Genomic DNA, 14,564 nt, shown 5'->3' with positions numbered 1-14,564 from the left:
ATACAGGGCGAGGTCGAGGGGCAGCACCCCGCGAGGCCAAAAAAACTTATTACAAGTCTGAATTAGGGTTTCTTTGAGAGTCTTCCTTAGGGCCTGGTTTTGCTCTTGTTGCTAATTGGGTCTTGCTTGGTGAGTGAGTATCATTCTTGAAGGTCCGAGCTAGGTCAAGTTGGTGAGTGATAAAGTCTGGAATGTCATCCTGATCTTCAAATGCCCTGAATTTTGGCTAAGTCTGGAATGTCCTGATCCTGAAATTTGACTAAGTCTGGAAAACTGAAGAATCCTCCAAAAACTAGATTTTGCAATATAACTCCTGGAGGCTCGAAACCACTCTCAAACATCCTGACAGTATATATGGAATATAACTTAAAGTCTTCTTTCTTATACTTAAATGTTATATTCCATAAAATAATCCTGACGGAGAGACCAAAATGTCAAATTTCGCTCCTGACTCTTCCAAAAAGACTTATTACTTTTAAAAAAAACTTTTTAAAATGTTTTTTTTTTGTCATTTTATTAACCCAGCTAGTAGCCGAGTCTGGGGCTCAGGACTCGCCGAGTTTGGCGATTTTGAGCCAAACTCGCCAACTCGGCGAGTCTGGCGAGTTTACTCCCCAGACTCGGACGAGTCCGAGTCCGAGTCCCTAGGACTCGCTGAGCATGACTCGTACTCGGACTCGCCGAGTTTGGGCGAGTCCGGGCGAGCCCCGTTTCTCTGTCTAAACCCTTCCCCTATTTACTTTCAGCATTATTTCAAATCCTGAAAAGTCCCAAAAAACATTGTTATTCAAAGCTACATCATTCGCATTGAATCCTCAAACTCGCACAAATTGTTCAATCCTGTTCGAGTGAATACGTAAGGCCCCGTGGATTACCAGAAAACACATCATCCAACTGAGTCACGTCCGTGCATAAAGGAACCTTGGAGTTAGCCGTTTGATCTTTTTTGCAATCTTAGCATATGGCCTAACCTTGATCAAGAGAGAGTAAGGTGACCGTTGGTAACTTTATTCTGTGTTAGATGTCGTCAGAAAAAACACATCAATAGGTATTTTAGTGGTCGTCTGCTGCTTGAAGTCTCCATGTTTTTTATTCAGTATTAATCATCATCCCTTTTCGTTGTTTCTTATTAGTATTTTTCCATTGTGCATATGTATTGGGAAAGGGTATCTGTTGTGATTCTACTCCTTACAATGTCACAAATACGCTGCAAAAATATTATATATAAGTTGAACAGAACCAATACACACTAGCTTTTTTACTGACAATATCCGCTGGACCTTCTAAGGGAAGCTAAATATGGATCAATTTGCAAAAATATTATATATAAGTTGAACAGAACCAATACACACTAGCTTTTTTACTGACAATATCCGCTGGACTTTCTAAGGGAAGCTAAATATGGATCAATTCAGAGATCTTTTCTTCCTTACATATGATATAATCTCTGTAAGTTCTTTTTCTTGTTTCTTTAAGACTTGTAATTCTTGTTAAAACATAGACGTTTCAGTAAATTCCACAAAGATATCGACCCGTCTCTTCTGGACATAGTCCTCTTTTCTAATTGGTTAAGTTCAATGATTTTAATATCATATTTTGAGCAGGTGCTCCCATCAATAATTCAATTAAGAACCTTAGCCAAAGTATATTTGATATCACACCAGTCTGTTAGAGGGAGTTAATCTTCATCGTTATATGATTAGTAGATTAAACTAAGCACAAAAGATGCCTCTTAAGGGACCAAGGATTTTTCAATGCATTGCTTACAAACTGAATGAAATCAATTTATATGGTGCAGGAAGTCTCTGTACATAATGTACTGGATTTTCTCAAATGCTTATATGTTTTGTTCCTTTAAGATATGTCATCTACAGTGTCATCTTTGCAGCACAAAATATTAAAACGAACAAACTAACATTGCATAAAGCATATATTGTGTCTGCAACAAATAATTATCTGCTCTGGAAAGATAATATTCAGTGTTGCTTTTGTTGGAGTATGTGCAGTTTGCTTGCAACGCTCATACTATCTGTGATAGTGAATTAATGCCTAAAGGGACAGGTCTTTATCCCATTATCTCCATCATAAACCACAGGTAATTGACTTTTCTTGATTGGATTTAATATCTGAAACATGGCTCTTACAACATATAGATAGGATAAGTGATCTTCAACCTGACATACACAATAAAAATTAAAAAGGCTTACAGACAATTTTTTGCAAGTGTGTTTGGGAGTAGTGAGATAATTTTTCTTCTGTTATAGTCATTAACTGTTTATTTGCTTAGTTTTGTTTTTTCTGGTTTGATAGATTCTGTTTGTGATTTCATCCAAGCTTTTAAAATGCTCTATGGAAAACTGTAGTTGCTTTCCAAATGCTGTTCTTTTGTTCGAAGGAAAGAATGGCTTTGTTCGTGCTGTGGAAACTATAGAAGAAGGCTCTGAGGTAAAATACTGGGCTTGTAATGCTTCGGAAAATGTTTTCAATGCTTTTTAATGAGAATTATCTCTCATGGACTACTAAGTTTTGAATCACAAGTGCATGTTTTCTATGTCATATCAGATGAGTATTGATATTGCTCTATTGGAATTTTTCTCTATAATAAAGGGTATTAATTAGCATTGTCTTTGACGTATTTCTTTGATTGATTGTTGCAGCTGACACTAAGCTATGTTGAGATTGCTGCAAATACATATTCACGCCAAAAATCCCTCAAGGAACAGTATTTTTTTGATTGCAAATGTTCACGGTGTCTAAAATTGGTATGGTTTTTATTCAGTGTGTACCAATGTTTTGTGATGCACATGCATTTCTCTGCAACAGAAGCTGATGTTTTGTATATCCTAATTAAAACAAGGAACAATCCTTGAGATCATATGGATGTTTACAACATTGCATTTTTTGGAATTGGTATTCTTCTAATGTTTACCCTGCATTTTCTGAGAGGTCTAAATCTAAAGCCTTAACCCTAGGGCCCCCCTTTAGTTTGTTGCTTTATGTTATAATCTGTTTGTGACTTGCTAGGTTGGATTCTTGTTCTTAAGTTGTTCATTCGAGGCCTTTGTATTTGTCCTTTAATTGGCTCCCTATTTCCTAGTAACTGGTTCAAGCCTTTAAGTGCTTGCGTTTAAAATCACTTAAGTTACCTTTACATGCACTCATCTTGTGGCCCCCATTAGGTCCATCTTCATCCTTGCTAGCGTCCATGTGTCATATTCTTATTGCATCATGCTAGCTCTTTGCATTGCATGTTATTATTTCCCGAGCCATCTGAAGTTGCGAATGCGCACTTTGTTGCCATGTGTCTATGGTGGTGTTAAGTTGTTCACTAGTATGTGCCACCTCGATCCCAAATGGCAACCTCTCATTGGTATTGCACAACTTTAGTTCATCACGTGTTCTTCAAAGACTCAAAGCTTTAAAAGTTCAATGATGTACTTTTGTGACAAGTGGTGGTGATGTGGTGTGGGCCTGAACTATTTCTTTCATCTGTTTGAAACTCAACATGGATGATTGGGATCTGTTGATGTGTTTTATATGCACATGCGAACACATAATAAAATACCATAAGTATCTTATCCTCTCTTGAACAAAATCTCTCAAATGCTGAAGATTATCTTAAGGATCACTTCAGAAGACTCCAAGGTTCATGAATGTAGGGTCACTATGTGTGGATAAGCTCTATTGGTTGATGTGATTATGCTGGAATCACAAGGGGACTTACATTCAAATGCTTGAAGGCTTGATTTGCTAGAACTTAGATCATTTGATGTTACAATCTGATGATTAAACTAACTTGAGTTTGAAAAAAAATGACAAAAGGTAAAGGGTTGAGAAGGTCTATTCTAAGGCCTAGAATGTAAGAACATAGATGAATGACTATATGGAACCCTACCGAGCGAGGTCTCACCATCAGCTTGAACAATTTGACACAAGCTCAGTGCAATCTTCTAAGGACATTTCAAAGATGTTCGAATCGATACCATCAAACATTGATCACCATTCAAGTTAATGCATAAGCAATGGATGGATAACGATTCGTAGTTAAGCTCATATCATTTCAGTTGACCACACAAGGCACACTTACAATCAGTAAGAGGCTAGTGGTATGGACTAGGCGGATTCTACACAAATGCATTCAACAAATTCTTCCATTCAATCTAATTATTTATCATCTAACATGATCCAACAAGAAACCATGCACGTTATAAAGAAACAACACACTTCACCATAACTTCGATGAAAATGGAGTACATTTACAACTTAGGCAACAATTTCTGCCTTCTCCTCCTACTCTACTCTAATTACTATTATATTCTCTTAAGACTATCTATTGACTATTAGCTATTCTACTTGCTATTAACTAGCTATTAACTTTTACAAATGAAGAGTTTGAGCTTTTTAAAGAGAGCTCACGAATGACCCGGATTAAATCGCCATCAATGGCCAGGGTTTTACAACGAAAACCCTAATTAGGGTTTGTTACAACAAACTCTCCTTAGCCAATGAGAAAATTACATTCAGTGAGTGTGGACCAATAAATATCAAGGGTAGGTACATTGAAGTTTGTGCATCCATGTATGAACTAGGTGCATCGCATCTAGACATGCCAATGTGGACTTCATTGACTGGAGGAATGGTGAGTGGGATGATGACTAGGACACCACCTTTAACTTGCACTTTTGTAGACTGGATAGATCATCATGAAGGAATATTTCTTGATACTTCAACATTGTCTAGCTTCCGCGATGATGATGATGGTGATCTTCTAATTGTCTTCTCGAATGTCTTGATCATGGAAGTGCAAGGTATAAATCTTAGTTTTGAAGTATTGATGAACTTCTGATGTTAGCATTATCTCTTTCCTTTGGAATTTCTTCTCTTGTGGCTCCCTTCATGCCATTGACGTTGTGGATCATGTCTTTGTGCAAATGGATGCATCTTGTGTGATCTCCTTATTTCTTTCCTCATCTCCTGCAAAACAAACAAGCAAGTATCAAATACACTTGATATATAGGTTATATAATCTCTTAATTTGACATAATCTCTGATTTTGTATGATTTGCAGGTCCAATAGGTGCAGTCTTGGGGAGATCACCCCTTGGTTCTGAGCAAATTTTGCTATCTCCTTAATCTTTTGCTGCTCAAATGATGAACTTTGCCTTCTAATCTGCTAGAATTCGCCCTTGTGAGAATAATGTTGCTGCTTCTTTGGGTAAATTCACCTTGTTAATGATTGAATTCTCTTTCCTTAATGTACTTCGCTGTCTTGAATTTGGAATTTGCTGATTGCTGGAGAAGTTCGCTCAACCTGCTAACAAAATTCGCTGATGGAGAAAGATAATGTTCTGGTTTGATGTTGAAATGATCTAATGAGCTCCCTTATATATGCAGCCTAGGGTAGAGACATGTCTTTTAGGATACAAGGCCGACTTGGTTTAGTGAAAATAAAAAATGTAAATTATCCTTCTTGATACTGGCCGACTTAGTAAATCATACTCTCCCTTCCATCAATTCAAATTTTTGAATTACTTTAGGCGCCCCAAATGTTTGCCTTGTGGATTTCGCTTTTGATCTCATACAAGGTACATGTAATTCGCTTGAGGTGGTGATAATTTTGCTCTCTGTCCTTGCTAGGGACAGGACCTATATGACAAATTCGCTCTCTGTCCTTCCCAAGCACATGACCTATATCAACGAAGTTGCTTGCTGACCTTTGCAAGGTACGCTCTCATCAATTCGCTTTATGTCCTTTGGAAGGACGAGGTCAAGACAAGTGTTGCGCTCCATGTCCTTTCCAAGGACAGGTCCTATATGATAAATTTGCCCTATGTCCCTGGTAAGGACAAGATTTATAGTGCAGTTCAATTTGTGTCCTTGGCAGGGACAAGACCTATAATGCAGATTTCACTCTATGACCCTTCTAAGGACAAGCTCCAAATGATCATTTTCGCTCTTGGACCACAGTAAGGACAAGGCATGATTGTAAACAAAGTTCGCTGTAAGACACATACTCAAGTTCGTTCTAGACCATTAGCAAGAACAAGCTGTTCGCTCTGGACCCTCAGCAAGGACAAGGCAAGTAGATGATTTCATCCAATGTCCTCTCCAAGGACATGACTTATATAGCATTTTTCTCTCCAAGACCTCGTTAAGGACAAGCATCAAAAGAGGAACTCGCTCTATGTCCCTTGGAGGACAAGACCCATATCAAAAATTCACTTCATGTTCTATCCAAGGACAAGGTCTAAGTTGATGCAAGATACATGATCAAGTGAAGAAGCTCGCTCCATGTCCTTGATGAGGATTTCGCTCTATGTCCTTGAAGAGGACAAGACTTAAAGTGCAGTTCGCTCACCGTCCTTTCCAAGGACAAGGTCAAGATAGGTGAAACTCGCTCTATGACCCTTCTAAGGATAGGACCTATATCAGTTCGCCTTAGGATCTTTACAAGGACATGGCTTGAAACTCACCACTTCCTTTTACCTCATCGATTTGAAAGCATCATCAATTCGGCCCCTAAAAACACCTATAGAGGAAATTCACTCTGTGATCTTCGGAAGGATGGGACCTAAAACAAAAATCTTCCTCGAGGGCTTGAGCAAGGTGTGGGTCAAGGCATTTAAGCGAATTTCAGTCCCATGGCAGCTTTGATGAAAGCTTTGTTCTCAAATTGGGGCAGTGTAGGCGACCTTATGTATGATTCTTCACTTGACCTTTTCACCTAACTTTGCTTGACTTGCTCAATCCTCAAGTTTTTCACCCATAAATCATTCTTGTAATATGCTTGATGACTTACTTCACTCCACTCAGGAGACCAACCAGACATGATGACCCTCTAGCTACTTGAGAAACTCTATCTCTTCAATGCAAAGACTAATAGCAAAGACTCTAACACAACCGAGAAAGCAAAAAAGTGTGGGTCCCCATTTGCAATGGGGCGATGTGTGAATACCTCACAACATCTAGTGCCACCTCGAATAAATGTTCTTGAACATGATAAAGACTCAATCCATACCTAGAACCTCCAGAAAATTCAACCCAACTTACCAAGCGACTAGAAAGCGTACTCAAAGTGGAAGAATAATACCAAACCGGATCAAGGCACCTCGTCTTTGATTACCCATGTGTGTGCAAGTTTATTCATTCCCCTCAACAAGAACATTATGACTTCCAAGTTCCATCATGATTAGCTATGTAGTTTATCTAAACTTCATAAGCATCTTGGATAGAGCCTCGTTGCCAGTCGGACGTCTATAGTGTAATGTCCCTACTAGTTAAGGATCACTATCCTGCAAAAACAGATTGTTAGAATACAACAGACATGAAAAAATATATCTAATCTAAATTGCAATCGAACTTAAATATACTTAATTAACATAATCATAATTTTAATTAAAAAAAAAGGATACAAATGCCATACAAAGTATGTCCTTAGGCAGCCGTGAAGCTCGCCTTCTTGGAACCCATCTTGATTCCAAGCCCTCCAGGAAGTTGAAGGTGAATTCGACTCCTGTCTTGAATGTAATTTCTTACATCCAAGCCCTCCAGGAAATCGAAGGTTAATTCTATTCCTGTCTTGGGTGTAACCTTTTACGCCCAAGCCATCCAAGGAAGACCATGTGTTCATTCCTTGCCTTGGGTGATGCATCCCATCACCCAAGTCCTCAGAGTGGACCGGCCAGATCCATCTCCTCTTGGTTGAACTTAATCTACCATTTGGCCTCACTAACGTACCGGCCACCTTTCAATCATGCATGAATCACACATTCAGGCAATAGTTGAGGAAATTTCTTCTAATCTTCTTCGATGATATACTCATTTACAGCAAGACATGGGAAGAACATCTCCTGCACATCGAAGAGGTATTAAATATTCTTGAAACTGAATCCTTATATGCTAAAGCCTCCAAGTGTGAATTTGGGATGAAATAAATCATATACTTAGGACACAAAATTAGTGAGGAAGGAGTAAGTGTGGATGAGGAAAAAATCAAAGCCATCAAGGAATGGCCCATCCCTAGAACCTTAACACAATTAAGAGGGTTTGTGGGACTATGCAGCTACTATAGGCGTTTTGTAAAAGGTTTCTCGAAAATAGCAGCACCCCTCACCGACCTAACTAAGAAAGGAGCCTTCACATGGAATGACCTAGCCCAACAAGCCTTCGAACAACTTAAAATAACCATGAGCTCATGTCCCGTATTGGTCATTCCCGACTTCTCTATACCTTTTGAACTACAATGTGATGCATCCAGGGAGGGAATTGGGGCAGTCCTCATGCAAAAGAAACACCCCCTAGCTTTTGAGAGCCGTAAACTCACCGAAGCAGAGAGACACTACTCTATCTATGACAAAGAGATGCTAGCCATAATGCACGCCTTAGCCAAATTTCACCAATACCTCGTCTGTGGAAAGTTTGGTGTGAAAACCGATCATAACAGCCTGTGCTTCTTCTTGAGCCAAAGGGACCTTCATGACAGACAACAAAAATGGGTGAGCAAAATACAAGCCTATGACTTCGATATAGAATATGTGAAAGGGGTGAATAACAAGGCAGTAGATGCATTATCCCGCAGAGCACACCTCAATGCCCTTACCAGCATCTCAAGGGACTAGAAGGAAGAAATCCTTAATGAATACAACCAAGATCCACAAACAAAGGAAATCTTAGAGGGAAACCTTCCCAATGAAGACTTTCAAGTTAAAGGAGACCTCATATTGTATAAGGGAAGGGTATACTTGCCCCTCAAACCAAGTTCAAAAACAAGCTCCTAAAAGAATTCCATGATAACCCCCTGGCGGGCACCAAGGATATTATAAAACTTATAAACACATCAGTGAAAAATATGCATGGAAAGACTAGAAGAGAGACATCCAAAAATATGTATAAGAGTGCCTAACGTGTCAACGCAATAAAACGAAACTCACTCACCCAGCCGGATTACTTCAACCATTACCTATCCCCAAACAGAAGTGGGAGAGCATCTCGATGGACTTTATAACAGGATTGCCAAGGACACAAGGCAAAGATGGCATCTTTGTGGTGGTAGATAGACTCACAAAATATGCCCATTTCTTTGCAGTCTCCACCGAATACAAAGCCCACCAAATAGCTGATTTATTCAAGGGGATTTTCAGACTCCATGGACTCCCCCTGAATATTGTCAGTGATAGAGATAGCAAGTTTATTAGTCAATTCTGGCAGGAACTCTTCAGAATGGCAGGAACGGTTTTGACCCCTAGCACCGGTTACCACCCTTAAACTGATGGGCAAACTGAAATAGTGAACAAATGGATAGAGGGCTACCTAAGGAATTATGTTACAGGGCAACAGACAACCTGGATCAAGTGGTTACACCTAGGAGAGCATTGCTACAACATGACACACCACATGTTAATCGGGATGAGCCCTTTTCAAGCCTTGTACGGCTATGAGGCCACAAGTTTTGGAGAACTAATAAACCAAGAAAGCAAAGTACCAAAAGCACAAGATTTTATTCAACAAAGTAGGGATATCATGAAGACCTTGAAAGAGAATTTACAACAAGCCCAAAATCAACAAAAGATCTATGCAGACAAGAAGCGTTCAGAAAGGACGTTTGAGGCCGGAGACTTAGTGTTTTTAAGGCTACAACCATATAAGCAATCCTCCCTCAAGAAGAATGGGGCTGAAAAATTGAAACCACGGTTCTACGGACCCTATAAGGTAATTCAAAGGGTTTGGGAAGTAGCTTATGAAATAGAACTTCCCAAAGATAGTAAAATACATACTGTGTTCCACGTCTCCCGACTCAAAAAGGTTCTTGAGCAACACTTGGCTTCTTGCAGTGAACTACCACCCCTAGATGATGAATGGAAACTCACCTTGTACCCCGAGATCATTCTAGATACACGGCAGAAAGAGCTCAAGAACCGAACCGTTACCGAACACCTGATTAAATGGAAGAATCTCCCAAACGAGGATGCTACTTGAGAAAAGGAGGAAGACCTAAAGATGCTTGAGGACAAGCAAAATTGAGACGGAGGGACTGTGATAACCCCCACGTTATCACCTAATGTAAAGTTATGTAATAATATTAAAGGATATGGATCGAGTAAATAAGATTATTGTAAATACATGATTAATACGATAATATAAGTATTATATTAAATAGAGGAAATATATTTATATAATAAAGGAAAGCATTATTTAATATGTAATATATTTAATATATACATATAATGAAAGAAGTGTTATGTTATTATTTTAAATATATAACAAATGAAGTGTTGTTTGCTACACGTATATATATTAAAAGGCAAACATTATTATTAAAAAGCAATATTAAAATGAAGCGTTATACACATGTATATACATCTTAAAAAAGCAAACAAACAAATTAAATAAGCCCCCCCGAATCACCCCGCACAAAGAGGTGCGACGGTAATCGTAGCTTGGGCTGCGATTCCCACCGCACCCCTTCATGCGGAAGGGGATCGTGGGGGGTCACAGCCCTTCACGAGGCATTAAAGGGAAGCAGCCGCAGCAATGAAGGGAAAAGGGGGATGCACGGGAAGTAGAGGAATAAAAAGGGAATTCTGCTGCAAGCCAACAGGTAAGGGGTATATATACTAAGGAGGTAATGAACATAGGCAAGGTCGTAGTAATGTTAATTATTGTGTATTTTAAAGGGATACAAATAATTAACATTATAATATAAGTAATTAATGGATATAAATAATGAATGTTATAATAAATGCATTAATCTATTAAATAGGTAATGAAGGGGTATAATTAATGTAGTTAATGTATATATAATATTCATGTTAATAAATGCTTTTATGAAAGGATTTCAACTATTAAGGAATATCTGTCAATGCTTAGTTAAAATATATGTGAATATGGGTTAATGAATGTTTTAAGGAATATATGAAAAAGAAATACATGCTAAATTAGGAATATAAACATATGGAATAGGGAATAGGAAAATATTAAGGAAAGGCAAAAATATATTATCACATGATGGAAACTATAGGGAGGAAACTTCCTTAGTTTAAGGGAGGGATTATGCTAATCCCCATAATCAAAATCATAATAACTCTCAAAATTGAGAGCAGGGAAAGAGACAACCTGGTGTTGTTCGTGCTCTAATGGAAGTATATTGTTGGAAACGAGGTCATCAGCTGCTTTAGGACGTCGCCATTGGTGATGTACCATTCCACGGGGATTCACAACATGTTGATCTTTACTTGGAAGCTCCTCTTGAAACAATCTTGGCGCCCCTTCGAATAGCTCAACCTTCTTTGCTTTCACAATAACATCTTGCCCCTCTCTATTCATAAATCATGCATCCTCGTGTAACTTTGTGAACATACCCTCAAAAATTAGGGACTCCATAAATTGAGCTTCAAACATCTCTAGTTTATCAAATACAATCTCTGGTGGTATCTCATCTTCAAGCATCGTCTCGGGAGGTCGGAGTTGATGATGAATCACATCACTCGCACTAACTTGTTTGTCTTGAATTTTTTTTGGCACAGATTCTATTCGTACTTTTTCCATAAGATATTTCAGCACCCCCTCAAATAGTATGATGGTGATGACGTCTCTAAGTGCCCCCTCGAATTGTTCTTCATATTTGGGCTCACTTATGATGATCTGTAATTCTTCATTCAACATTTCTATATGATTGTCTTCTTCAAGAGTGCTATTTGAAACCTCTTGCAATTCACTCTCAAGGATCTCCTTTTGTAGTAGGAATGAAATTTCTTCAAGGAATGAGTCATCTTCTTCCTTGATTGCTTGTTAAACACTTTGATATCGCTTGCCACTACTTGAACATTCTCAATTGTTTCTTCAACTTGCATTCCATGATACTCTTCTTCAAGTGTAAGACATGGTGAGCTATCACTACAGTACATTGATCATCAAGTGAACTTTTATCATGAATGTGCAACTGCCTTCCTTCACTATTTGATAGTGTAGCAATAACTTGTTCATATGTTCTTCTAAATTCAGTTGCAAGGTGAGCACTCCACGATCTATTCGCAATACAGTCTTCTTCGGATAAGGATGGCATTCCAAATTGATATCTGACTTGGTTGATAGCCATCTTACACACTGAGCAAGTAAATTCAGAGTGGGGTGCATTGTGAATCCTACACCACAATGGTAGTAATATGCTTTCTAAGTGTAATTCACCCTTCAAAATAAGATGACTTTTGATCATCCACAAAAGGCTCGAAAGATGATCCTTTTTCTCTGGGATACTGAAATTGCCTTCCTCTGCTTCTAGCCTAGGAACATCCCGAAAGAAAATCTTTCCTTGCGCTGCTGATTCCATCCTTGATAAGTATGTCAAGCAATGCATCTCATCATGTTCATTTGTCTCATAGATTCTACACTGCCCTGGCCTTGCAAAGTCGGACAAACGGCGTGGGTAAAGCTGTGCGTTCAATCTCCACCAAAGTTGAGGAATATCAACTTGTTGCTCAACGTGAAAATGTTGTCGCTCCATCGATAAATATTTCTTTTTTTTTGATTTTCTGATTTTTCACTTTTTTTTTGGATTTTTTGGAATAAAAAGAGATCTTGCAAATCTCAAATTTAGCTTGAAAGCTCAACTAGTTCATGTTGCGCAAACTGCTTACTTTCTTCGCAAGTCTACCAAAGGGTGACTTCCAACATCAACTGCTTCACTCATGTATCCACAATCATGCCTTTCTTGTACTTCAATTCTGTTGGGTGTTGAGGGTGACTCTCCACTGATCTTCCTTGGATTCACCTATTCAAGAGTTCGCATTCGCTATCAGGCCTTTCTTCTCCTGTTGAGCGTAGGAGGAGGGTGAAAAGTCCTTAAAATTACTCCCCCAAACATAAATTGATAAAATCTAGATATCGGTTGTTCAGGGGTTCATCATGATCATGCCCTCCTTATAGCACCAATTTTGTTGATGTGTTTTTTACACACATGTGAACACAGAATAAAATACCATAAGTATCTTATCCTCTCTTGAAGAAACTCTCTCAAATGCTGAAGATTAGCTTAAGGATCACTTGAGAAGACTCCAAGGTTCATGAATGTAGGGTAACTACGTGTGGATAAGATCTGTAGGTTGATGTGATTATGTTGGAATCAGAAGGTGACTTACATTTGAATGCCTGGATGCTTGATTTGTCGGAACTTAGATCATTTGATGTTACAATCTGGTGATTAAACTAACTTGAGTTTGAAAAAAATGACAAAAGGTAAAGGGTTGAGAAGGTCTATTCTAAGGCCTAGAATGTAAGAACATAGATGAATGACTATATGGAACCCTACCGAGTGAGGTCTCACCATCAACTTGAACAATTTGACACAAGCTCAGTGCAATCTTCTAAGGACATTTCTGTCATGTCCCCTCTTTAGTATGACATGACACTTTACTTGGATTTGCCTATTCCAGACTCTCGTAGGTAGATGGTTGTGATGAGAGAGTCATTTTGGCGTTTATTTGGTGATTGGATGGCTCATTATGCTCTTGGAGACATTATATTTATTATATTTTATTATTACTTTTTATTTGGGGCCAAAATGTTATTCAGGTGCACTTTTTATTTTATGAAGTTACTTTTTATCTAAAAAGTGCAATGAGGTTTTAAAAGACTATTATGGATACTTCTAGAAAGCTAAGAGGCTTCTAGAAGATTCTATTATGGATACTTCTAGAAAGTCATGGATACTTCTAGAAAGACTAAGAGGCTTCTAGAAGATTCTATTATGGATGCTTCTAGAAAGTTATGGATACTTCTAGAGGAAGATTCTAAAAAGTGTATAAATAGACCCCATGGGTCTCTCATTTGGCATCGAAGTCTATTTTCTCTAGTGCATCTACTTGAGCATTTGTGGAGCTTGAAGGTCTGCAAATATCATTATCTTTGGGAACGATAACTCCCTTAGATTAGCATAACTGAGGAAGTGAAATATCTTCTGAAGGGTTGCGTTATTGGAGATGGTACTCAGCCATTTCATGTTGGATTTCAATTGAAGGTTGATTTGAGGGCTTGTATTTGGTGAATAAGGGTTTTGAATTCATCCCAGCTCAAAATTTGGTACTGCAGCCGCACAGTACGACCCAGGTACTGCCTGCAGCAGGGACAGTACGGTAGTGACAGCAGGGCATTCTTGGGACAGTCCAGTCCTCCTTTCATCAGCATTTCATAATCGGAGTTCAAGGACCGATTTCCAGGTTCCATTGCATGGTTTTGTTGTCAATTTTTATGATAGAAGTGCATAGTTGTAACAATCATATATGTATTCAGAAAACAGTCCATTGTAATCAGACATGGCTATCTTGTAGTTGGATTGATATAGTAGAGAAGGTGCATTGCAAGGTCATTGTTCATGTGTGATAGTTTATACATTCTCGTCATAAATTCAGTGCTCATGTGTAAGAGTTTGTAACAGTCATACATTTTTAGAAAATTAGTCTACTGAACAATGCAATCAGAATTTGGGAAATTCATGATATATTAGCATTGAAGTCCTTGCATGAATATTTAGAGTTTCATTATTGTTTATTGTGTTACATTTCAATATTGGT

At 38.4% G+C, this 14,564-nt stretch overlaps 1 protein-coding gene across 11 annotated transcripts in view; it reads left to right on the top strand.

Annotated features, from left to right (window-relative positions):
• The window catches only part of LOC131029723 (histone-lysine N-methyltransferase ASHR1), a 295,469-nt gene that overhangs the window by 48,482 nt on the left and 232,423 nt on the right, over window positions 1-14,564 (top strand). For 10 of the 11 annotated variants that reach the window (XR_009102815.2, XR_009102814.2, XR_009102819.2 and 7 more), the window contains exons 7-9: window positions 2,007-2,095; window positions 2,364-2,445; window positions 2,658-2,762. Coding sequence is in view for 5 of the 11 variants with exons in the window: in XM_057960357.2 (XP_057816340.1) it covers window positions 2,007-2,095; window positions 2,364-2,445; window positions 2,658-2,762 (276 nt within the window). In the remaining 6 variants the exon portion in view is untranslated. The remainder of the gene's footprint in view (window positions 1-2,006; window positions 2,096-2,363; window positions 2,446-2,657; window positions 2,763-14,564) is intronic. The other variant, XR_009102821.2, reaches the window with a different exon arrangement.

Source organism: Cryptomeria japonica, chromosome 10 (assembly GCF_030272615.1).
Source record: "Cryptomeria japonica chromosome 10, Sugi_1.0, whole genome shotgun sequence".
Taxonomy (NCBI): Eukaryota; Viridiplantae; Streptophyta; class Pinopsida; order Cupressales; family Cupressaceae; genus Cryptomeria; species Cryptomeria japonica.
The sequence above is the reverse complement of the archived record's forward strand: the minus strand, read 5'-3'. Positions and strand labels throughout refer to the sequence as shown.